The sequence below is a fragment of the Ranitomeya variabilis genome, chromosome 4 (assembly GCF_051348905.1).
Source record: "Ranitomeya variabilis isolate aRanVar5 chromosome 4, aRanVar5.hap1, whole genome shotgun sequence".
Lineage (NCBI taxonomy): Eukaryota > Metazoa > Chordata > Amphibia > Anura > Dendrobatidae > Ranitomeya > Ranitomeya variabilis.
Window position 1 is genome coordinate 343,364,412 of NC_135235.1, and position 23,807 is coordinate 343,388,218.

At 44.0% G+C, this 23,807-nt stretch overlaps 1 protein-coding gene across 4 annotated transcripts in view; it reads right to left on the reverse strand.

Annotated features, from left to right (window-relative positions):
• The window catches only part of SHISA7 (shisa family member 7), a 592,632-nt gene that overhangs the window by 26,447 nt on the left and 542,378 nt on the right, over positions 1-23,807 (reverse strand). For all 4 annotated transcript variants that reach the window (XM_077250684.1, XM_077250683.1, XM_077250682.1 and 1 more), the window contains one exon: positions 19,646-19,705. In XM_077250684.1, coding sequence (XP_077106799.1) covers positions 19,646-19,705 — 60 coding nt within the window. The remainder of the gene's footprint in view (positions 1-19,645; positions 19,706-23,807) is intronic.

The window sequence follows — 23,807 nt, forward strand, 5'->3', positions numbered from 1 at the left end:
ACGTCTGATTGCACTAAAAGAGTTCACCTTGCAGGTATCACAGACACACATGACACTTCACACTCCGGCCACCAGGGGGAGCAAAAGGTCCTATCTACTAGGGCACTGCTCACACATGGGTAAAACTGGGGGTTGGATAGGAAGTCAGGAAGAAAAAGTAGCTGGGGAGAGCTAGAGAGAGGACCTGACAGAGGCCTAGAAAAGGACAGATCGTTACGGAGCCGTGCCTGTGCCTTATAGCGGCAGACTCCTAAGAAAGGACACGAAGCGAAGCATATTGTGGAGAAGTGAGAAACGGGATCACAGCACAAAGGAGATAGAACCAGAAGGAGTCATGCCTCAAGATCAGCAACATCCTTCTGAGGCACGTAGCGGGCGGCCGGAACGCCGAGGAAGTAAGAGACTCTATGCATTACTTTGAACTACGGCCGGGCAGTTAACTTTAGGTTGGCTGTCTCACCTTTACACCTAACGAAGACAATGGAGGCAATTGTGGGAGAGGGGCGTCTCTAGGGTCCCTATAAAATAACTCCAGGCCTACCCCGTCATACGGGTGCATCCTATCCATATCATCTGGGGGACGGAGAGAAAGAACAGAAACATACACGACAGTTGTGAGAACTATCCCGTGGTGCTCAGCAGGGAGGTACTACAACACACAGGCGCTGGTAGGAAGGACACTGATTTCCACCTGTAAAGGGAACTCTGGATGTGCCTTTGGACCGGCCGGTCTCAGCCAGTCCTGTTAGCAGTGCTCTGGATTGAGGATGCCGAAGACTTCAGTAAAGAGGTAAAGAGACTGCAACCCTGTGTCCTCATTATTTACTGCAATCCACACTGTCACCTACACCTTTTATTGGGCGCCCCTTAGCAGGATCACGGACCGGGTCGGGCCACCGTGACATCCTCAGAACCGAGAGACCCGGATTCGAGTACCCTGTTGTCCTGCGTCTGGGGGCCGCTCCAACTGCATCAAAAGGGCAGTGGTAGTGGTAACCCCTCTGCCTGACTTTTGGAGAACATGTCCTCAAAGTCCTTCAGGTACTCCGGAATACCCTCCAGACCGATGGACGACACAGATACAGAATTCAGACATTTGTTTTCACAATTGGACCCCCATTTACCAATCTCCCGGGCCTCCCAATCAATGACTGGATTATGACATTGAAGCCAAGGAAACCCCAATATCAACCAAGCAGGGAGATCATCCAGAACAAAACAGGCTATATGCTCCAGATGAACAGGGCCCACCTTAAGGACAAATTCTTTAGTTATGGAAAGAATCCCATCCTTAGTAAAAGGGGTAGAGTCAATAGACACCACACCCATGGGTTTCTCCAATCTATCTGTCCATATCTCACAGTGGGCCACCAGTCTCGAGTCAATCAGGTTAACTGAAGAGCCGCAATCCACAAAAGCAGAAGAGGGTGAAAAACAATTGTTCACCCCAATTTCCACTTGTAACAACATTTTGAAGACTGAGGAAAAAAGTACCTGTGGGTCTGGGTAGCCTCAGCGGCAGCTACCCAGACCTAGTCATTTCCTGAAACCTTGGGACCCGGGGGACAGGAGGGACAGTCCTTTCTCCAATGGCCCAGGGCTCCACAATAGAAGCAGAGTTTATTCTTTGTACGATGTCTCCTCTCTTTTTCCTTAATAGAGACAGCCCCCATCTCCATTGGTTCAACAGATAAAGAAGGTTCTGGTTTAACAGGCAACAGAGGAGCCTCATGTTGCACCACTCCTTTCTCACGCAGCCTGCAGTCCATGCAGACAGCCTCAGTCACAGCCTCTTCCAGAAAATCAGGCGGGGGATGCAGGGCCAAGGCATCCTTTAAATGTTCAGAGAGACCCTGTAACAATTATAGGGGATAATTCAGGAGACTCTTTGCGTGGAACAAGACAACAGGACACAGTTTTATAAGTGGTAAAGTTTATATTATCACACGGTGATTCAAACAGGTGCAGAGAGAAACTCAAGTCCACAACACTTGGTGCAAATAATGAACGCAGCTTAGCAGTCAATAGGAAACTTCAGAGGTAGATGCAAACAAACAGAAAGTCTATGAAGCACAGTTATTCTTGAGGAAACGTGACACGAATAGATCCTTGACTTAGTCCAGACACAGATAGATATGCTATAAGGCAGTTCAAATCATATGTTAGCTCCACCAGGGAGGCCTGGTTAATAGTCTCAGGTTATGCAGAGCAGCAAACAGCTTACATGTCCAGCAAATGCAGATGGAAGTAACACGAGCAGCAGATGAAGGAGGATTACTGAACACTGGTGTATGCAGCAGGAACTCAGAGCAGAGTGGCAGGATCTCTAACACAGGTTCACAGGAGCAGGTGCAGGTGCAAGGCCAGGGAGTAAACAGGAGCAGGATGCAAAGCAGAATAATCTAGCACAGACTGAAGGCTGGGGTGGAGTTTTATAGCAGGAAGACAAGTGCACATGAGACCAAAGACGCCATGTTGGAAAAGGGCAGTAATGCACAAAAGGTAAAAAATGTTCAGAGTCCTGACATTACTCCCTCCTTAGAAGTGGCCTCAGGACGATCCTGGACCTGGTTTCTCAGGGACTCTCTGATGAAAACGAGAAATCTTCTGTTGGGCATTGATGTTTTCCACAGGTTCCCAAGAGTCTTCCTCAGGGGGATATCCCTGCCATCTTATCAGATATTGGAGCCGATTCGTGCGAATCCTGGAATCAATAATTTCCTCCACCACAAATTGTTCTGGCCCATCAATCAACACAGGCTGCGGAGGTGGCACAACACGTCCCTGGAAGGTATTAGGAGATACAGGCTTTAGTAAAGATACATGAAAAACTGGGTGTACCTTCATTGTCCTAGGTAGCTTCAGCCTGCAGGGCACAGAGTTCACAATACTGTTGATCTTGAAAGGGCCAATGAATTTCTGTCCAAGTTTTTGTGAAGGAATGTTTAACTTCAGATTCTTAGTTGCTAACCACACGGAATCTCCTACCTTGTACATGGGTGCAGGTTTACGGAATCTATCAGCCGATCTCTTATAACGTTCTTGAGCTGTGGTCAGGGATTCCTTCAGAATCTCCAGATTTTGTCTCATCGCAGTCAGACTCTCCTCCACTGCTGGAACCGGAGAATTAATTGGAGACCTAGGTAAAATACACGGATGATAACCCAGATTGGCAAAGAAAGTTGTAAATTTAGTGGAGGCGCTCTGAGAATTATTATATGAAAATTCAGCTAACGGCAACAACTCCAACCAATCATCCTGGAGATGGTTGACATAGCATCTTAGATATTGTTCCAGCATCTGGTTGGTACGCTCACTCTGACCATTTGTCTGGGGATGGTAAGCAGAAGAGAGACAGACATTAATATTGAGTGCAGAGCAAAACCCCTTCTAGAATCTTGAAGTGAACTGTACTCCACGGTCAGAGATGATCTCATCCGGCACCCCATGCAACCGAAAGACATTCTGTATAACCAAGTTCACTGTATCTTTAGCTGAGGGGAGGCCGGTGCACGGAACAAAATGAGCAGCTTTAGTCAGGCGATCAACTACCACCATGATTGTATTCATGCCCCCTGATGTAGGCAGCTCCACAATAAAGTCCATTGATATAGACCCCCAAGGGTGGGATGGAATAGGTAATGGTTGTAGAAGACCCGTAGGTGCCACATGAGGAGTCTTGTAACGGGCACATACCTCGCAAGAGAGAACATAATCCTTGGTATCCTTCAGGCAAGTTGGCCACCAGAAGAATCGTCTCAGGAACTCTTGTGTCTTCTGTACCCCCCTGTGACCAGCCAACTTGGAGTCATGTACCAACTTGAGGATCTGCAGACGGACGACCTCCGGGACGTACATACGTCGATCTCTGAATCACATGCCACCCTTAAAGACAAGATTAATATCCACAGGTGGGTTGGCCAGAAATACATCACCGTCATAGGCCTCCCTGCACTCCTTCCACAAGTCCTGATCGTGGATAACTCCGATGAAATTGGCATGAGATAGAATAGTCTTGGACGGGGCTCCAGATATGGAATCCGCAGCATGGATTCGGGATAAAGCATCAGCCTTCCCATTACGAGAACCTGGACGGTATGAGATAAGAAAGTTAAATTGATTTAAAAATAAGTTCCAACAAGCCTGAAGAGGAGAAAGACATCTAGCGGATCTAAGGAACTCTAGATTGCGATGGTCAGTTAGCACTATGATCTGTTGTGCAGCTCCTTGCAGATGATGCCTCCATTCTTTGAAAGCCGCAATAATAGCCAGCAATTCCTTGTCTTCCACGTCATAATTCTCTACTGAGGTTAGTCTACGGGAAAAGAAAGCACAAGCATGTAGCTTGTAGAACCTTCTCTCCAGTTCTTTGAGAGAGAATAGCCCCCAAAGCATTATCAGAAGCGTCCACCTCCACAATGAAAGGATGTGTTGGATCTGGGTGTATCAACAGAGGTGCTGATGTGAAACAGATCTTCAGCCGATCAAAAGCTTCTTGAGCCTGTGATGACCACTTAAAGGGCTTTTCCTTCTTTGTCAAGGAAGTAATGGGACGGACAATATCAGAAAAATTTCGAATGAAGCGTCTGTAGAAATTTGCAAAACCAATAAAACGTTGGACCTCCTTAACGTTCTTGGGTGCCGGCCAGTCAAGGATAGCCTGAATCTTACCAGATTCCATGTTCAGCCCCTGGGGAGAGATGATATAACCCAAGAACTGTATCTCAGAACGATGGAACTCGCATTTCTCCGGCTTGATATACAGTTGGTTCTCTTTCAGATGTCTTAAAACAGTTTTGACATGTTCTTCATGTTCCTGTAGAGAGTCAGAAAAGATTAGTATATCGTCCAAATAGATCACCACAAACTGGTCCAACAAATCTCTGAAGATGTCATTAACAAGGTGTTGAAATGCTGCAGGGGCGTTACAAACCCCGAAGGGCATCACAAGAGATTAAAAGTGTCCATACCGGCATCTGAATGCTGTCTTCCACTCATCCCCTTGACGAATACGCACCAAATTATAAGCCCCACGAAGATCCAGCTTAGAGAACACCTTAGCATGGCGGACTCTTTCCAGTAATTCGGGAATCAGAGGCAAAGGGTAACGGTTTCGTACGGTTACCTTATTGAGTTTCCGATAGTCAACACAGGGTCTCAGGGTCCCATCCTTCTTCTTTACAAAAAAAATGGGTGTCCCTGCTGGTGAGGAAGAAGGACTTATGAAGCCTTTGGCCAGATTTTCATCAATTTACTCCTTTAAGGCTTGAAGCTCAGGTGCCACAAAAGGGTATACGTGACCAAAAGGAATATCTGCCCCAGGAAGCAACTCAATGGAACAGTCATAATGCCTGTGTGGAGGAATCTGATCTGCATTCTTCTTGTCACAGAGGTCAGAGAACTCTTTATATGCTGGAGGTAAAGAAAATACCTGTACATGTGGTTCCGTAACCGTGGACTCAGGGACAGCTTCTGTTAACTCTGAGTTGCTCCTTGTTGGAAAGATAATCTCCTTTGTCTCCCAGTTGATAATTGGGTTCTGAGAACGCAACCAAGGAATGCCTAAAATCACAGGAAAATGAGGAGAAGAAATTAGCAAGAAAGAAAATTGCTCCTGATGATTAGGCTCCAACAAAATTTCAAGGGGTACGGTCTCCTGATCCACAGGCCCAGAGATTAAAGGTGACCCATCCACTGTTTCCATGGTAATTGGAGAGGCTCTTTGCTGAATTTTAATACCATGCTCCTTGGCAAATGTGATATCCATGAAATTGCCACCTACACCAGAATCAATCATAGCTGAACTGGAAATCCACTGTCCTGAACACAGGATCTTAATAGGGAGAGAACAGTGAGAGTTCCTTTCCTTCAGCTCCTTGGGGGGTGAAGCCATAGAAAGTGAATGGAATACAGCGTTTAAAGGCAGGCTACATTCAGAGATGTCAGATTCATCATCACAGTTGTCATACTCCCCTATTGCTGCTAGCACCTTGTTAGGCCGTCTAGGACACTTAGGACAATTGATCAAGAAGTGGTCAGACTGGCCGCAGTAGAAACATAGACTTTCACGAAGGCGATGCTCCCGGCGCTCATTGATCTCGTGTCTCTGAATGGAATCAATCAGCATGGGCACCTCCTCCACTTCCCGAGATGTTTTACCTGCAGGCTCTTTGGAAGGAAGGGAAAAGTTATAAATACGGTTATATGCAGCAAACTTCTCCTGCCTACGCTCAGTAAGGCGAATGTCTATGTGCACACAATGCTGTATAAATGTCTCTAGTTCTTGTGTTGACTCCGAGTGAGCTAGTTCATCTTTTATAATACTAGACAGACCCCTTTTAAAAATAGGCAATTGTGCATAACTGTCCCAATTGGTATCTACCACCAATCTCCTGAATTCAGTGGCATACTCAATAACAGAACGTTTAGCCTGGCGTAAAGACAACAAAGCAGATTCAGCGGTTGCACGGTGATGTTATGATATGGTGGCCTAGGAGCAGCATGGGGGACACTCTGGAGAAGGTGGTACCTGTACTGACCACAGACCCTGAACTTAACACCGCAACTAGAAGCAGCCGTGGGATGTACCTAACACTCCCTAGACACCTCGTCACAGCCGGAGATCTAAATACCCCTAGAGATAAGAAACGGGAAAACTATCTTGCCTCAGAGAAAACCCCCAAAGGATAGACAGCCCCCACAAATATTGACTGTGAGAGGAGAGGGAAAAAACATACGCAGACTGAAATCAGGATTTAGCAAAGGAGGCCGTACTAGCTAGATAGAAAGGAGAGAACAGAGTACTATGCGGTCAGTATTAAAATACTAGAAAATATCCACCACAGAAAAATACAAAAGCTCCACATCTAACTAAAGATATGGAGGGTATATCTGCATCTCCAGAGATACCAGCATGGCTGAACAAATCCTTGCACAGACCAAGCTGGACAAAACAAACATGAAAATGAACTGAACTATTAAGCCTACAGCATGTGGACAGCAAAAAGCAAAGCCAGAACTTATCTTTGATGAACTGCACAGCAAGCAGGAGAGACCAGGAAAGGATGTGAATCCTCCAGAAGTGGACACACCTGATGACTGCTGTGAATGACAGACAGCAGCGCTACCACTTATAACCACCGGAGGGAGCCCAAGAGCAGAATTCACAACAGGCTATTAGGGTCATCAAACATTAATGCCATAGCGGCCAAGGAATCATCCAAGTCATTTAACCGTGGGTCACGAGACTCAATCATCGGATTCGCCCAGGCGAGCGCTCGTGAGGTCAGTAGCATTATTACACACAATACTTTGGATCTATCAGTAGGAAAATGGTCAGCATGCACATCAAAATATAGCATACATTGATTCACAAAGCCACGAAATTTGTCGCAATCACCATTAAATCTGAATGGGGGCAACTTACGTGGGCTAGCTGGTGGCGGTTGCCCAGAGGGTAAAGTCACTTGTGCAGCTATTTGCGTGCTTATGTCCTGAAAAGCCCGTCCATACTGGGACTCTATGCCAGCAAGTTTGTTTTCCTGGGCTGCCATGCGATTGCTTAAGTCCTGCAAAGTTTGTCCAAATACTTGTTGATTGTGTTCAAAGCTTCCAAACTTCTTTTGCAGACCTTCCACATCTTTCTGCAGTGATCTAATTATGGAAAACACCTGCTCTAATCTGCTCTCTGCAGTCATTGTTCCAGCAGTCTCCTTTTTTTTTTTGGCTAGATTATCCTGTAACAATTATAGGGGATAATTCAGGAGACTCTTTGCATGGAACAAGACAACAAAACACAGTTTTATAAGTGGTGATAAGACGGTGATTCAAACAGGTGCAGACAGAAACTCAAGTCCACAACACTTGGTGCAAATAATGAACGCAGCTTAGCAGTCAATAGGAAACTTCAGAGGTAGATGCAAACAAACAGAAAGTCTATGAAGCACAGTTATTCTTGAGGAAACTTGACACGAATAGATCCTTGACTTAGTCCAGACACAGATAGATATGCTATAAGGCAGTTCAAATCATATGTTAGCTCCACCAGGGAGGCCTGGTTAATAGTCTCAGGTTATGCAGAGCAGCAAACAGCTTACATGTCCAGCAAATGCAGATGGAAGTAACACGAGCAGCAGATGAAGGAGGATTACTGAACACTGGTGTATGCAGCAGGAACTCAGAGCAGAGTGGCAGGATCTCCAACACAGGTTCACAGGAGCAGGTGCAGGTGCAAGGCCAGGGAGTAATCAGGAGCTGGATGCAAAGCAGAATAATCTAGCACAGACTGAAGGCTGGGGTGGAGTTTTATAGCAGGAAGACAAGTGCACATGAGACCAAAGACGCCATGTTGGAAAAGGGCAGTAATGCACAAAACGTAAAAAATTTTCAGAGTCCTGACAGACCCCTTTGGAATAGCCCTCTGAGAGCTGAGTCGTTCCATGATACTTCAGGTGCCCACCGCCTGAACTTGAAACAGTACCACTCCACAGAAAGCTTTCCTTGGGTGAGACCCATAATAGTATCCTCAGCCAATCTGACTCAAACAGGTTCACTGTAAATCAGACCCAAGGCCTCAAAGAACCGATCAACAGACATTCTCTCAGGGGAGGTAGAAGGTTGGTAGAAAGCCCAGGACTGTGGCACCTCACGTAACAGAGAAATAACTATCCCCGCCCTTTGACTCTCATCACCTGAGGACCAAGGACGCAGGGAAAAAAGTAATATGCAAACCTCCCTAAACACCTGGAATTTTCTTTTATCCCCAGAAAAGGTATCCGGAAGTTTGACAGAGGGTTCAAGAAAGGACAAGAAGACATCAGATACAGCACCATCCACATTGCCAGATGGAGAGGAGGCACTCTGAACAGTGTTAACAGTATCTGCCCACTCCCTTTGTACCTGTTTATGAAGTGACTAATGCTATTTGCTCAACAGACAGGTTCTGCATTATCTTGGTCAGGTTAGCCACCTGAAGGGTCGGTGATAATGTAGTGTCACTGTGGAAAGCCTAGATGGCGCGATCAGGGGGTCCGGGACCAAGGGACGGAAGTGTAAGGAGCAAGGCACGTAGTGCGCACAGGACTAAGGCACGCAGTAAGCACAGGAACTGAGACAAGACAGTCACGTGACTGCAGAGGGGCGGAGCTACCACACGAGAGGACGGGGAGACAGCTGAGAGTGTGGATCACAGGACAGAGAACAACAGCCAGATGAGAGCGAGGTACCAGGGACAAAACCAAAGAGTAAACTGAGACAAGTCAAGGGGTCAGAGAACCAGGAAGAACAGAACAGTACCGATCAGAAAACAGAGGCAGGAGTCAGGGGACAGAACCGGGTCATACACAGCAAAGCACACATACACTGAGGCACAGCGATTTCAGAGAGTAACCTGGGTCAGCAACCACAAGCCGAGTAAATGGAAGTATCACTGACACCTGACCCAGGAACCAGCAGCATTGAATAGCTGCCCCAGAACCAGAGAGAGGCAATCCTAGTTAATCCTGCCCTGACCTGGACGAAGGCTGGATAATCCCATCCAGAGTCATGACAGTTCTCATTAGTTAGACCTCCACAAATCTGTGGAACACCGTAGCGGCATCATGCTTTGCTGGAGGCACCTATGTGTTATCATACTGAGCGTGAATATAGAAGTAGAGCGCACTGCAAATACAAGTAATCTCACTGCTGAACGGGTGCTACATTTTGTAGTGAGCCACGATAACAGTACATAATGGAAGAGAAAAAGAAAGAACTACATAATAATGTGCACACCTGAGATATTTAGAAACTCACATAAATATTTTTTGGGAAAAAGATATACACACATGTTAAAAACAATTAAAACAGCGCAAATCCCTGCCAGTACAAACAGTGGCGTATAACCTGTAAGAAATCATGCAAAGTACTCCATGAATAGATACCTGTTGTCACAAAAGAGGATACCAAGATAGCCAGATATAGCATTAATAGGGTATGCAAAAAATAATAATAAGCAATCAGGTATACGTATAAACACACCCCAACCATAAAAGGAGATAATGGACAGATATACAAGGAGATAAGTATCCCTATGAGTAGCACAATGGATAATTCTTAATGGTGGCAATCATATAATACCTATACATATGGAAAATGAGGATCCATTATTAGTAAGTTGTAGTTGAGCTAGTGTGCATTTAGTATATAAAGCCATGTCCCATATTGCTATCCCCAAGAAATGACTAAAGCAATACAGACCCATGTTGAGTATTGACATGCCAAAGAAATACCAAGAAACGTCAATATATAAATATAAAAGGAGTGAGAAAGAATAATGCTGCCCTCCTTTTATCAGCAAGATAGGACAGGGGGTAAGGGGAAGGGTTAAGCAAAGGAAAGAGGAAAATAACTGCTGGCACCCATAATAAGGAGACCCCCAAGAGCAAGAGAAATACCAAGAATTAATGAGGCATGGTGAGGCAGATCCCCCCAGATGTAGAGACTGTATACCATTTTATCTTGTTTTAATGTTTTGCCAGAAAGAATGTGTTTGATATCACTTCACGTTGGTTTATGCTGCCTGTATAGTAAACCAACAAAACATTTAAAGAGACAGTGTTCCTGTTTTTATCTCCGTGTACCACTGAGTGAGCTGATCTACCACAATTAGTGTTTTGAATGCGGGCAATGATCCAGGAACAAGAGTAGTGGCTGTGGACAAACCATATATCTTGGGTAAAGTGGACAAAAGACAGGAGATAAAGTAAGACAGTTTGGAGGACCTGATTAACAAACCAAAATAAATAAACCAGGGTAAATTACTTAGAGAACCAAAAAGAGAAAATCCCTTAAAAAATACCTTTTATTACACTTTGTTAAAAGAATAATTAGTTAAAAATATCAAATATATGAAACTAACACCAAGAGAGGGCTGGGTGTAGGTGGGCCGATAATAGGGGTCACATGGACCAAGGGGGGAAAAAGATGGCAAATACCTAAAGGACCCTAGTAAGATCCTAAATGACCTGTGCCCTACCTAGCAGTGGAGGTTGGCACCCTAACACACGATGTGGTGCCCCCACTCCGCGTCAACTGTCCCTTATGTCCCTATTCTGCCCTCACCACTACCCAACACCCAAAACCCTTCACACCATACACACAAAGAAAACAGGTCTAGCTGAGTATTCTAAACCTTAATAGGTTTTTACCTAGCAATGGACCAGATAAGCAAAAGCTTGGCCAGTTAGGTAAGGCTATAACAAACTTTTGAAAATGTATGTCAGCCAAATGTAGACACAGTCTAACCTGGTAATGCTAGAAAAAGGGTATACTATATATTAATATTGTTATTGATGATGGGGTGAAAACCAACAGATTATTAACGCTGATCTGTTATTTATAATTTAGGTCCACACATATAATAGACTGACAAAGAGTAATATATCTCAGTGACCAGTAACTTAACCTATCATGCTAAACAAAAGTTAGTAAACACCTTGTTGCTTATATAATGGAGCATACTATAGTCAGGTGCTTTTTGTAATAGATGTGCCAACATTTCAGCAACAGCATGCTAGGAATACCATAATGGATAGACTTATCTGGGTAAACGACATTCTTTGTCTCAGTATCCTTGCCCCAACGCGTTTCACCCCCTCCTAGTATAGGGGCTCATCAGGGGACCATAAATTGGAGTAAGCCATAATGGCAAAAGTAGTATGTGGAAAGAGGGGGCGGTATGTTGTGCCTTAAATAGTACCCGGATACCGTATTGCCACTAGGTATATATCCGTTAATGAATGGGACCATATTCTACTTACACTTTGTAGGTGCCAATACGGCGCTCCCACCTGCTTGCTAAGTTGAAACGCACGCCACAATCCAAGCCTCCTTTCGGCAGTATCCACGAGACTTGTTTGATCTAAGATACGTCATACCGGACATGTGCACTGCTCCGTCAATGACGTGGAACAAGACCCGCCCAGGTATTCACAGTGGTTTGTGAAACGCAAACTGCATTCCACTAGAATGACATGCGCAATGGTGCTCCCTAACTGACTTATTCCAGCTCCAGTTGATCTGCAACTGAAAAGACGGGGCACATATATATTGTATGCTATTCAGAGCAGACGTTAAGCCAGAGTGACTGCATTAAACCCAAATGACATGCACGATAGTGCTCCCAAGCAAGATTGTTTCAATTGCAGTTAGTCTTTAACTGAAATAGCAGGGCAAATATATATTGTATAATATTAGGGGCACAACGCACACCGCCACAATATTCAAAACACTTAGAAGCCTGTTTTTATTGATAAATATTCATTATATTAGATTCACAATAAGGCATCTATCCACATTTTAAAAAAAAGCACCAGATAAGAGTTGCATACTTGCATGTATTCAAATAGCCACCGAGGGCATAGTCTCAGAAAGATTATTTTTCAGAAAAATTATAGACATGCCCCCATACTATATAGGGTGTCAGTATTACCGCAGTACAAAATTGTACGGCGGTGTAAGAAGGAACTATACATCAGTTCTTAACAGGCAAAAAAACGAGTTTTCTATCACTTATATACATATTGAACACATAGATTTAGATGAAGCAGGTGTAATTCAGTTGTTCATTCATGCCTCTTGGGCTTATGCTCTCCATCCAAAAAATCCATCTGCATTCTCGCTGAAGGATTTTATTGTCCCAATCACCTTGCCTTATTGGGGGATCGACCACTTCGATAACCTTGAATGTTACACTGTCCACATTGCCCCCATGATGGGAGTTTACATGCCTCGCTAAGGGGGTATCTCGTTTGTTCCTGATGTCACCTAGGTGTTCCCCTATTCTCACCATCAGTTGTCTTTTTGTCTTACCCACGTAATCCATGGGACAGGGGCAAGTACATAGGTAGATGTGGTTCACAAACCACTGTGAATACCTGGAGCTGGAATAAGTCAGTTAGGGAGCACCATTGCGCATGTCATTCTAGTGGAACGCAGTTTGCGTTTCACAAACCACTGTGAATACCTGGGCGGGTCTTGTTCCACGTCATTGACGGAGCAGTGCGCATGTCCGGTATGACGTATCTCAGATCAAACAAGTCTCGCGGATACAGCCGAAAGGAGGCTTGGATTGTGGCATGCGTTTCAACTTAGCAAGCAGGTGGGAGCGCCGTATTGACACCTACAAAGTGTAAGTAGAATATGGTCCCATTCATTAACGGATATATACCTAGTGGCAATACGGTATCCGGGTACTATTTAAGGCACAACATACCGCCCCCTCTTTCCACATACTACTTTTGCCATTATGGCTTACTCCAATTTATGGTCCCCTGATGAGCCCCTATACTAGGAGGGGGTGAAACGCGTTGGGGCAAGGATACTGGGACAAAGAATGTCGTTTACCCAGATAAGTCTATCCATTATGGTATTCCTAGCATGCTGTTGCTGAAATGTTGGCACGTCTATTACAAAAAGCACCTGACTATAGTATGCTCCATTATATAAGCAACAAGGTGTTTACTAACTTTTGTTTAGCATGATAGGTTAAGTTACTGGTCGCTGAGATATATTACTCTTTGTCAGTCTATTATATGTGTGGACCTAAATTATAAATAACAGATCAGCGTTAATAATCTGTTGGTTTTCACACCATCATCAATAACACTATTAATATATAGTATACCTTTTTTCTAGCATTACCAGGTTAGACTGTGTCTACATTTGGCTGACATACATTTTCAAAATTTTGTTATAGCCTTACCTAACTGGCCAATCTTTTGCTTATCTGGTCTATTGCTAGGTAAAAACCTATTAGGGTTTAGAATACTCAGCTAGACCTGTTTTCTTTGTGTGTATGGTGTGAAGGGTTTTGGGTGTTGGGTAGTGGTTAGGGCGGAATAGGGACATAAGGGACAGTCGACGCGGAGTGGGGGCGCCACATCGTGTGTTAGGGTGCCAACCTCCACTGCTAGGTAGGGCACAGGTCATTTAGGATCTTACTAGGGTCCTTTAGGTATTTGCCATCTTTTTCCCCCCTTGGTCCATGTGACCCCTATTATCGGCCCACCTACACCCAGCCCTCTCTTGGTGTTAGTTTCATATATTTGATATTTTTAACTAATTATTCTTTTAACACAGTGTAATAAAAGGTATTTTTTAAGGGTTTTTCTCTTTTTGGTTCTCTGAGGACCTGATTAAGCATCTACTGAACACACAGCAGCAGCAACAGCTGGCACATTGGAGACAAGTAAGCTGCTTATCCAACAGATGGAACAAAAAGCAGCACCAACAGCAGCTCCAACAACAGCAGCACCAACATGAACACTTCAGACAAGAGCAGCAGCAGATTGAGTTGCTTGCATGGGCAGGTTGTGGAAGGCCTGAAGTCCATTCCCCAAGTCCAGTTGATGACACATATTTCTGGAAAGCTGTAAGATGAATGCAGACAATGATGCCGGGCGATGATGTGGAGGCATTTTTGACTGCGTTGGGACTGGTTGCAGAGTGGAAGAAGCTGCCCCCAGAGCAGTGAGTGGAAATGCTGGCCCCCTATCTGACTGGTGAACCCCAGAAGGCTTATTATGACTTGGCCTTAAAAGATGCCCAGGAATATGCGAAATTAAAAACAGAGATATTGACATGCTCATGTGTCACTATGTCTATCAAATCTCAAAGGGTTCATCACTGGGCGTATGATGTTGACAAACCCCCTCACTATCAGATCTTTGACTTACTGCATTCTGGTACAGAAATGGTTGCAGCCAGAGTCCTCCTCTTCATCCTAGATGGTCGAGAGGGTTGTCATGGACAGATTTATTCACTCCAACCCTAGGCCAGGGCAGACCTGTGTTGCCCATGGAGAACCCCAGAATGCAGATGACCTGGTAGGCCTCATAGAAAAGAACTAGGTGGTAGAGAGGTCCCTAAGGAAGCTGAATAGTGGTGCATCTCCATACTGGAGTACCCAGCAGGAGCCCAAGTCCCAAAAGAGGGATAGTATAGCTACCACTTCGCGGAGTTTGAGATACCAAGGAGTCACTGAGTGGATGCCAAAGGCTACTGTTAAAGACCTGGCTTGCTGGAGATGCAATGATCTTGGACACATAGATGCCCGTTGTCCTATGTCCTTTGAGCAGATGGACTGCAGCCTAGAGAGGCTCTGTTCGTGCTATACCTATCACACCTTCTGTGTGGACTATCAGCACGGAGAGAGGCCGCAGTCATGTCCTGTGACAATAAATGGTACTAGTGTCGGGACTCTTAGACTTGTGGAGTTTGGTGACTCTGGTAAGGGCCACACTTCCCCACCATTTGGTCCCTGGAAAAACCATAGATGTCCATTGTATTCACAGGGATGCCAAGGACTATCCAGTCTCCAGAGTGACTATAAAAAACATTGGGGCACTGTATCCCATGAGGTTGGTGTGGACAAAGACTTGCTACACAAAGTAATATCAGGAGGGATTTCAATGCCTACTAACTCAGACAGAAAGTCAATTCACCCAGGAAGAATCCCCATTGCAGTCAGAGGTGGATGAGTTTCCTTTATGTGTCCTTGCTGAAGGCGAGGACAAGACTGTGACCCATGAGAATGAGATTCCTGATTTGGGTGTTTTGGGGGGAATTTTGGGACTGCTCAAATGAAGGACCTTATGTTAAAAGAGACCTGAGGCAATGTGACTTTGTTAAATGGAGTTGCCCAAGAGGTGGGGGCTGACACCAGGTTCCCTTAAGGTACCGTCACACTAAACGATATCGCTAGCGATCCGTGACGTTGCAGCGTCCTCGCTAGCGATATCGTTTAGTTTGACACGCAGCAGCGATCAGGATCCTGCTGTGATGTCGCTGGTCGCTGAATAAAGTCCAGAACTTTATTTGGTCATCCGATCGCCGTGTATCGTTGTGTTTGACACCAAAAGCAACGATACCAGCGATGTTTTACACTGGTAACCAGGGTAAACATCGGGTTACCAAGCGCAGGGCCGCGCTTAGTAACCCGATGTTTACCCTGGTTACCAGCGTAAAAGTAAAAAAAACAAACAGTACATACTCACCCAGCGTCATACCTCCCCCAGCGTCTGCTTCCTGACACTGACTGAGCGCCGGCCCTAAAGTGAAAGTGAAAGCCGCTGTGCTGTTAGGGCCGGAGCTCAGTCAGTGTCAGGAAGCAGAAGCTGGGGGACGCGCAGGTGAGTATGTACTGTTTGTTTTTTTTACTTTTACGCTGGTAACCAGGGTAAACATCGGGTTACTAAGCGCGGCCCTGCGCTTAGCAACCCGATGTTTACCTTGGTTACCCGGGGACCTCGGCATCGTTGGTCGCTGGAGAGCGGTCTGTATGACAGCTCTCCAGCGATCAAACAGCGACGCTGCAGCGATCGGCATCGTTGTCGCTATCGCTGCAGCGTCGCTTAATGTGACGGTACCTTTACTTTGCAGTTAATGAGGAGTTGCTTTATCGGGTCACTAAACAGCGAGGGGAAGTGTTAGAGCAGCTATTAGTCCCAGGACCCCATAGACATAGGCTACTAGACCTGGCCCATTCTCATGTCTTGGGGGGCATCTGAGCATAGATAAAACCCAAGAGTGGGTCCCTCAAAGGTTCTACTGGCCCTAGAGCCACCAGGAGATTGTTAGTTATTTTCGGTCCTGTCCTACATGTCAGTTAACTGTTCCCATTTCCCACCTCTGCAGTCTCCTACTTCTGTTACCCATTATAGAGGCCCCGTTTGAATGGATGGCCATGGACTTTGTAGGAAACCTAGTTAAGAGGCCACCAATACATCCTGGTGGTCATGGACTATGCAACATGGAACCCAGAGACGGTACCACTGAGAAACTCTTCAGCCAGGAGTAGAGCACAAGAGCTAGTCCATTTTTTCTCCTGAATGGGCCTGCCCAGGGACATTCTGACTGACCAAGAAACACTGTTCATGTTCAAGGTAATGAGATAGTTATGTAAGGCCATCTAGATTACCCAACTCAGGTCATCTGTGTACCATCTGCAGATGGATGGCCTTGTGGAAAGGTTCAACAAGACCTTGAAGTCGATGCTGAAGAAAGTCATGGAGAAGGATGGCAGGGACTGGGATTGCCTATTATCTTACCTACTGTTCTTCATTAGAGAAGTTCCACAAGCCTCTACAGGGTTCTTGTAATTCGAGCTGCTATACAGATGGCACCCTCGGGGACTCCTGGATACCGAAAAGGAGACCTGGGAAGTGGAGGTAACACTCCACTATAGCATCATCAAACATGTGGCTGACTTGGAAGACAGGATCACGATGGTGATGCCACTTGTGAGGGAGAGCCTCCTTCAAGCACAAGAGGCCCAGGCAAGAGTCTACAATCAGTTGGTGAAACTGGGAAAGTTTGGCCCTGGAGATCGGGTGTTGTATTGGTGTTGATCCCCACAGTGAAAAGTAAGTTTCTGGCCAAGTGGAAAAGGCCATATGAAGTGGTTGAAAAACTGTGTGATGTCAACTACAAGGTCCACCAGACAGGGGGAAGAAATCTGCACTAAGTGTACCACATCAACCTGCTCAAACCATGGCAAGACAGGGAACCGGTGGAAGCTACATACCTGATGGCCAGTCCTGAAGTCTGGGTCGAGGATGTCACAGTGGCAAAGACACTGTCACTGGCCCAGAAACAACAGTTCCGTGAGCTGCTTCAGTGGAACCAGGACTTGTTTACAGAGTTACCATGTATGCAGGTTGTGGAGCATGAAATCCAGACTGAACCGCGTGTGAGTGTGAACCAAAAGCCGTATCGGATTCCCAAAGCATGCCACGAGGTAATCTCCAAGGAGGTGAGGAGAATGCTGAGCCTGGGTGTCATTGAGCAGTCAAAGAATGGCTGGTCCAGCCCTACAGTCCTTGTGCCAAAGCCAGATGGAGAGTGGCGCTTTTGTAATGACTACAGAAAGCTAAATGAGGTATCCAAGTTTGACACATATCCAATTTTTTTTCAGCGCTGTAGTGGTGTTACTAATCTTAAGTCACTAACTCAAGTATTATACTTTATAACAAAAGGGGAAAAAAGAAAAATGAACGGCACTCTCCAAAAGTATGTTACTTGTGAAGCCGGAGTGTATTTAGTCTGAAACAGCCATAGCAAAGAAGATCACGGGTGCAACTCCATTGGAAGTGTTATTCCATAAGATGAAAAGAGAAAAAAGCACGGAATGCACTCACCAATCTTCTATAAATAGCAGCTTTATTTAAATCTTCATGAGTAAAACTGGGGGAAGAGGAATGCAGACCCGTTGAAGCGCCAGCACTGCGCGAAACGGCCGTCGTCTCCTCCTGCTCGCACGAGCCCCATTCCTCTTCCCCCGGTTATGAAGTTTTACTCATGAAGATTGAAATAAAGCTGCTATTTATAGAAGATTGGTGAGTGCATTCCGTGCTTTTTTCTCTTTTCATCTCAAGTATTATACTTACCCGCCACCATCTTCACATTTTATCAGTGTTGCTCCAGTCCTGCAGCACCATCTTCTGATTTACCGGGCTTGCTAGAATGAGAGTCTCATAAACTTATATTGAAAAGTGACTGGCAGCTCGCTTCAGCAAACACAGGAGGATCCGGCAGGTCACAACCTCCTGAAGACTGACCAAAGATGTGGCAATATAAGGTGAAGATACTGTAGCAACGGGTGAGTATAAGACAAGGGTCATGGACCTTAGATTAGAAGCACCACTCCAGCGTTGCAATAAAAAAAAGTTAGAGTGGTGCTTTAACAAATCTTATATCAGTGAAATAGAATTGAAGATAAAAAATATGATATTAACACATATTACAAAGTGGTAGATTTTTACATTTTATAACTACTTGCAATTCAATCAATACCTCCATAATTATTAGTAAAATAGAAAAAAAAAAACATAATTACAAATTTAACACAACAATTTCTTTGCTATTTCAATAGGTTGTTTCATAAAATGGTAGTAGATGCACTACTAACTAGTTGCTACATATAGATCTATTACTATTTGCTGAAACATGTAAAAACTGAGACCTTGATTCATCAAGCAGTTTTCGGCGGTTTGCTGGTGTACAATTGCTTGAAAGTTTTACAAAATATTTACGCAACTTGCAGATATGCAAAAAATGTTGGAGTTTTTAGGCAATGTGCACACGTCAGGATTTCTTGCAGAAATTTCCTGAACAAAACCGGACATTTTCTGCAAGAAATCCGCATGCGTTTTGTTTGCGTTTTTTGCACGTTCTTCGTGCGGTTTTTGTGCATTTTTTTGCGGATTTTTCCGGAGGTTCCCAATGCAATAATATAGTGGGAAATCCGCAAAAAATCTGTAAAATTAATGAACATGCTGCGTTTTTTACCGTGATGCGTTTTTTTCGTGGAAAAAGACGCAACATAGGCACAAAAATTGCGGTATGCATTCTAAATGACGGGATGCATATGTGTGCGTTTTTTATGCATTTTTATCGCGTTTTTATAGCGAAAAAACACTAAAAAAATGCAGAAAAAATGGAACGTGTTCACACAGCCTTACACGAGTCACTAGCGTTCCTTCACTTATTTTAAAATTGTAGTGAACAGTGCCATGGCAGTCTTGTCCCAGATGGTAGACTCCATAAATGTGATGTTTGATTACTAAGCAATAAATGTAAAACATGCCATTTTTAATGAAAAACTTACCTAATGTGGCTGCATGCTTTGGGCTATTAACAGTGAGGATAAAATTATGGTGCATGTTATCTAGGAAAAGATAGAAAAATATATTTTCACAATCAATCTCAATATAAGCACATTTTTTTTCAAATATATAAGGACTCATTCAGACATCAGTTTCCCACATACATGCTCTGTGTCTTCTATGTTATAGTTTGTGGTGCTGTACACGCTTCTGTGTTTTCTGTTAAACTAGTGGTCTGCACCGAAACATGGAGACATGTACAATTTTGATTCAAGTCATGGAACAAATTTACTAATACAAGTCTATGAGTTGTGGTGATGATTAGAAGACAGCGAAAATACGGTGCTTCCAAAATGCTGCAATTTCCTGATCGCAGCGACTTACCCTAAGGAAAAGTTTACACGTTCAGCATTTGGTGAGTTTTTCACCGCAATATTTGTAAGATAAAACCAGGAGTGGAACAATCAGAGGAAAAGTATAGTAGAAACACATTATCACTTATGAATTTATCACCCACTCCTGGTTTTGGCTTAAAATACTGAGGTAAAAAAAACTCACCAAAAAACTCAATGTGTCCCAACAGTAAAAAGTAATATACTGACTAGAGATGACTAGAATTCTTCATGCAACCACGGTCCAGGTCAGTGCTCTCTGACCATGGACAGGAGCTGTATCAGGGTCATGAGCTTCCAATTTCTGGCATTTGATTGCCCAGCCTGGCATAACAGCATCTGGACAAGTGACAAAGTGCCAGGTCAGCAGATCTTAAATCGAGCCTGAGTTCGGAAATTCGTCCAGCTCCTATCCACAGCCTGGGAGCCTCCTACCAATGGCCTGGGAACCTCTTATCCACTGACCTAGAGCGTGGACCAGGGTTGTGTAAAGCGATCTGCTTATCTCTAATACTAATACTGACCAAACACTCATGAAAATCTTATAAAAAACACTGATGAAAACCAGTACTTTCTTGCATGCCTGAAAAATCACTAGCATCTGGATAAGCCTAAAGCAAATGACAGTTATATTTTGAGTTATTTCGAGATTTTTTGCTTATTTCGTTTCATGACTCTCCAATTGTTATTTTAATTAAATGAGATTGTTTTAATCACATTGAATTTTATGTTAGCGGTAAATTTAGCCCAATATAATTTGAGCTTATTTATTAAAATATTTGAAATTTGACTACAATTTAGAAAATTTTTTATTTACACTTAATCCCTTAGTGACAGAGCCAATTTTGATCTTAAAGGGGGTATTCGGTCCAAATCTATACGTCTGCAGTCACTCTATGTGACTGCAGACCTATGAATAGCCCCAGCAGACGGCCAGTGAGTGCAGCCTCGCTCCATACGCTTGTTTCTTTAGCCCTTAACGTGAGAACAGCATCAAAAAAAAAAAAAAGTGACCCCATTGTAGAAATTGCGCTTCTCAATGAATTCATCTACAGTACGGCTGCAGTGACTATTTTGTAACATCGTGAAGTGATGACCTTTGGCACTCAATAAGTCACAAAAAGTTTTTCAAAGTAATATCCACTTTAATTCACAGCTGACATAAGAGGATATACCGACATCAATCCATCCAACGTTTCGGCATCAATGCCTTTATCAAGGGTGTCTGTGAAAGGTATCTGTCAGTGGTCGGTGCTGCAGTGTGGTTTGGTGGATGCAGGAATATTTATAAACAGCTATCATGCTGTGAGTGGTATCCGTCAGCGTATTCCCGGAGTAGAGGTATTTTGTAACATCCACACTTTTTTTTTTCTTCTGAAGATTTGGATATCTGCCTGTTTATTGTCGATACATTGTGAGCCCATACAGTGTAGTGCCCCATATGATGCAGCGCCCCCTATACATTGTGCCCTGCTTATGCTTCTAGAAACATGCACCCCACAAATTAAGTGCGCGCATCCCACTACAATAATGCCAAATATGTGTGCCTCTTACTGCGGTTAAGGCACAGTGGGGCTCAGATGGAGGGGGACATTTGGATTTGGAGTGCAGATATTACTGGATTTTATTTGTGGGGCTGGAAGACCTTAATAGATAGTAGAATTTGGTAGTTTTGATCTGTATTGTAGGCAATAAACCCAGAAGCAGATTATACATGTCCATAGAGATATATTGCTTATAACAATGTATTTCTCTATTCCCTGTATACTAAACGTGAAGAAAAAGTCAGATTTTTATGTTCCAAAAAAACGACTAAAATTAATAAAAAGCAATTACAAAAACATCATGTTATTCTTTTTTGTGAGTCTCCATGGTATTTGAACCCAGAACATTACAGACAGGAACTAGACCTATTGAGCCACAATTTCTGGTCATGTAACAGGGAGAATTTTGTATACATGATCTGTATTGCAGGCTCTGACTCCACAGGCAGAATACATAGAGATACATCCCTATATAGAAGTGTATTTCTATGTATTTGTATTCTAAAGGGAGAATAAGAGATTTTTTCCATCCTATAAAATTGCAAAAAAATAATGAAAAACATTTGTTGATGAAAAAATGTACCTTTTAATGTGCTTTTTTTTATAATACACATCACAAATTAGCAAATAGACATACCATATATACTCAAGTATAAGCCGAGGTTTTCAGCCGAAAAAAATGGGCTGAAAGTGCCCCTCTCAGCTTATACTCGAGTCATGGTCGGCCGAGGGGGTCGGCAGGTGAGGGGGAGCGACGACGTTCACCTACTCCTGGCGCTCCTGACGCGATCCCTGCATGTCCCACGGTCTCCGGCGCCGGCAGCTTCTTCCCCTGTTCAGCGGTCATGTGGTGCCGCTCATTAAAGTAATGAATATGGACTCCACTCCCATAGGGGTGGAGCCGTATATTCATTACTGTAATGAGCGGTACCACTGAACAGAGGAAGAAGGTGTGGGCGCCGGAGACCATCTGTCCGGGAGAAGCTGCCAGGGACCGCTTCGGGAGCAGGTGAGTATTTCATTTTCACCTTTCCCCGTTCCACCGACGCTCCGTCTTCCGCATCCTCTGCAGTGACTGTTCAGGTCACGCGCGATGACGTATTAGTGTGCACGCTGCCCTCTGCCTGAACAGTCAGTGCGGAGAGACGGGACGGTGAGGAGCAGAGGGCAGCGACGAGAGGTATGTCATTTTTTTTTATTGCAGCAGCAGCATTATATGTGGCACATTGTTATATGGAGTATCTATGGGGCCATAATGAACTGTGTGGAGCATTATATGGGGCACATTGTTATATGGAGCATCTATGGGGCCACAATGAACTGTATTGAGCATTATATGGGGCACATTGTTATATGGAGCATCTATGGGGCCATAGTGAACTGCATGGAGCATTATATGGGGCACATTGTTAAATGGAGCATCTATGGGGCCATAATGAACTGTATGGAGCATTATATGTGGCACATTTGTATATGAAGCATCTTATGGGGCCATAATGAACTTTATGGAGCATTATATGTGGCACATTGTTATATGGAGCATCTATGGGGCCATAATGAACTGTATGGAGCATTATATGGGTCAAATATCTGTATGGAGCATTTTGTGGGGCTATAATCAGCATTTGTGCAGCATTATATGGGGCATATTTTAATATGGAGCATCTTATGGGGCCCATCATGAACTGTATGGAGCATTATATGGGGCTCCTAATTCAATATGGATATTCAAAAACACAATCTACTGATGTCTCAATTAATTTTACTTTTATTTCTATCTACCGTATTTTTATTTTTGACATTTACCGGTAGCTGCTGCATTTACCACCATAGGCTTATACTCGAGTCAATAAGTTTTCCCAGTTTTTTGTTGCAAAATTAAGGGGGTCGGCTTATACTCGGGTCAGCTTATACTCAAGTATATGCGGTACTTTCTGGAGGTGTCCTTACCATACAACACAATAACAATCCTCTCTGATTATTAATGTGTTTGCTGCATTTCTTTTATACTTTTCCCCTTTATTTGATGCGATTTTTCTGCAAATATGAAGCAGACTTTTTAACGCTTTTTTAATGGTACAGAAAAACTTTGATTCTGTGCGTAAAAATGCAAGTTTTTGTTTTCATGCTTTTTTTTTTAAGATGAGGCCTATAGAGAAAAATGCACCAAAACCGCAGAGTTCAGATGATTTTTTCTCTCTCTAGTCTTCTATGTGGCGCCTAAAAAA